Source organism: Sinocyclocheilus rhinocerous, unplaced genomic scaffold, assembly GCF_001515625.1.
Source record: "Sinocyclocheilus rhinocerous isolate Xijiao unplaced genomic scaffold, SAMN03320098_v1.1 scaffold161, whole genome shotgun sequence".
NCBI lineage: Eukaryota > Metazoa > Chordata > Actinopteri > Cypriniformes > Cyprinidae > Sinocyclocheilus > Sinocyclocheilus rhinocerous.
In genome coordinates, this window is record NW_015627226.1 from 1,758,731 (window position 1) to 1,760,965 (window position 2,235).

General features: G+C 44.1%; 1 protein-coding gene across 1 annotated transcript in view; it reads left to right on the top strand.

Moving 5' to 3' along the window:
• The window catches only part of LOC107722565 (far upstream element-binding protein 1-like), a gene marked incomplete at its 5' end in the record, with an annotated part of 34,601 nt that overhangs the window by 3,517 nt on the left and 28,849 nt on the right, over nucleotides 1-2,235 (top strand). Inside the window, one exon of the mRNA XM_016530970.1 lies at nucleotides 1,214-1,220. Coding sequence (XP_016386456.1) covers nucleotides 1,214-1,220 — 7 coding nt within the window. The remainder of the gene's footprint in view (nucleotides 1-1,213; nucleotides 1,221-2,235) is intronic.

Sequence of the window (2,235 nt, forward strand, 5' to 3'; positions counted from 1 at the left end):
TTCAAATAAAATATAGTATACATTTATAATGAATACAGTTGAACTTAAGAGTGCTTTTTTGACTCACTAACGTAGGACTTATTTTCATAATTAGTTCTATTGTCTTTGAAATATGGTTATTGTGTAATTTCTAATGCGCTGATAAGCCTTGTAGTTAACTAAAATATATTTTAATGCCATTTTATTGAAACATGTATGCAATGTATTTAATACAGTATATTTGTAATTACATATTTTTAATTTTGCAATTTAAAATATATAGATTTTAAATATAATATTAAATAACACAGTTAAATAATACACAGTTAAAATTATAATATAGTACTTTAGGATGTTAGTCAACACATCAGCATAAGTGAACTTTAAATGATGACAAAAGAACATTGAAACAATGATATGAAACATTTAATTTACAGTGTACTAAAGTATGTTAAGAAACAGGGACGAGTGCACGTTAGGCCTTTTTTCATTAATAAAAATTAAATTAAATAATCTGCAAGTACTTTTTTAAATATACTTTTAAGATTTGAAGTATACTACAAGTGCACATTAAATGCAATTAAGCATACTTCTTTTTCACAAGGGATTGCTTACAAAAAAAAAACAAATTTAAACCAGTGTGTTGAATCAAATAATTACTGTTTCAATGTTTCTTGCATTTGTGTATACATCAGTGTATTATAGAACTTAAATGTGTGAACATTAAAGTTGTGATCTGCATATCGTCTCGGTTACGTATGTAACCCTAGTTCCCTGAAGGAGGGAACGGAGACGTCACGTCAGTGACCGACGAATTGGTATACATCAGTGTATTATAGAACTTAAATGTGTGAACATTAAAGTTGTAATCTGCATATCGTCTTGGTTACGTATGTAACCCTAGTTCCCTGAAGGAGGGAACGGAGACGTCACTTCCCATCACCACAGCTGCTGTACCACCGCTGAGTGGCCGGGTCACGGGCTCGGCTCACGTCTCCATTCCCTCCATCAGGGAACGAGGGTTACAATACGTAACCGAGATATTCCCTTTCACTCGGTCACTCTCGATGTCACGTTGGTGACCGACGAATTGGGATCCCTACCAAAGCGCCACGGATGCTGCCCCTTCCAGTGTCCTGTGTGAGCCTCCTGGAAGCACTTATACATATGAACAACCGTTTAAGTGCATATGGAAGATTAGAGGTGATTATAACCCTCTTGGAAATGGCAGAAGTCTGCCGGTCTCGTAGACGGTGCTCTCGCCGAAGTGATGGTGTCAATTACCTCCTGGGGTAGGTCAACTAGAACCTCCGCGTTCCATCCAGGGACCAGACATGAAGTTTCCGGAGGTCTGGATGCGGGTGCCATAGGGTGCCCTGTCTCTGAGTCAGTAGATCCTTCTTCAGAGGAATCTGCTAAGGAGGGGCTGTCACGAGGAGCATTAGTTCCGGGAACCAGGTCTGAGTGGGCCAATAAGGCACCACGATCAGGACCTGCTCCTCATCCTCCCTGATCTTGCACAGTGCTGTGTGCCAGTGCATCCGTGCCGAGTGTTCCTTCAGTCAGGGAGTAAAACAACTGGCAGTGAAAAGTCTCTGGAGACGCAGACAGGTCTACCTGAACGGCTCGGAAACGTCTCCAAATCAGCTGGACCATCTGGGGATGGAGTCACCATTCTCCTGGGAGCGTAGCTTGTGACAGCTCGTCGGCCATACGGTTGAGCAGACCCGGAATGTGAATGGCACGAAGTGACCTCAGAACCTTTAGACTCAAAGGAGGAGTTGGCAGGCGAGTTGCGACATGCGACGGGAGTGCAGACCTCCTTGTCGGTTGATGTACGCAACGGTCGCCGTGTTGTCCGTTCGGACCAGCACATGCTGCCTCGTAAGCGCCCTTTGAGACGATTCAAGGCAAGGCACACCGCTAACAACTCTAGGCAATTTACATGACAGTCCACCTCGGGACTCAGCCATGAAGCCAGTGCTGAAGCGGTCTCATATGAAGCAGCCCCAGCGGTGTAACTGCCGCTACAGCTGCCACATGCCCCAGGAACCTCTGAAATTGTTTCAGTGGGACCGCTGTACTGCCCTTGAATGAATTCAAGCAGTTCAGCACCGACCGCGCAAGTTCCTCTGTGAGGCGTGCTGTCTGTTCGACTGAATCCAGCTCCATACTGAGAAAAGAGATCCTCTGCGTCGGGGAGAGTTTGCTCTTTTACCAGTTGACCCGAAGACCCAACTGGCTGAGGTGCCGGAG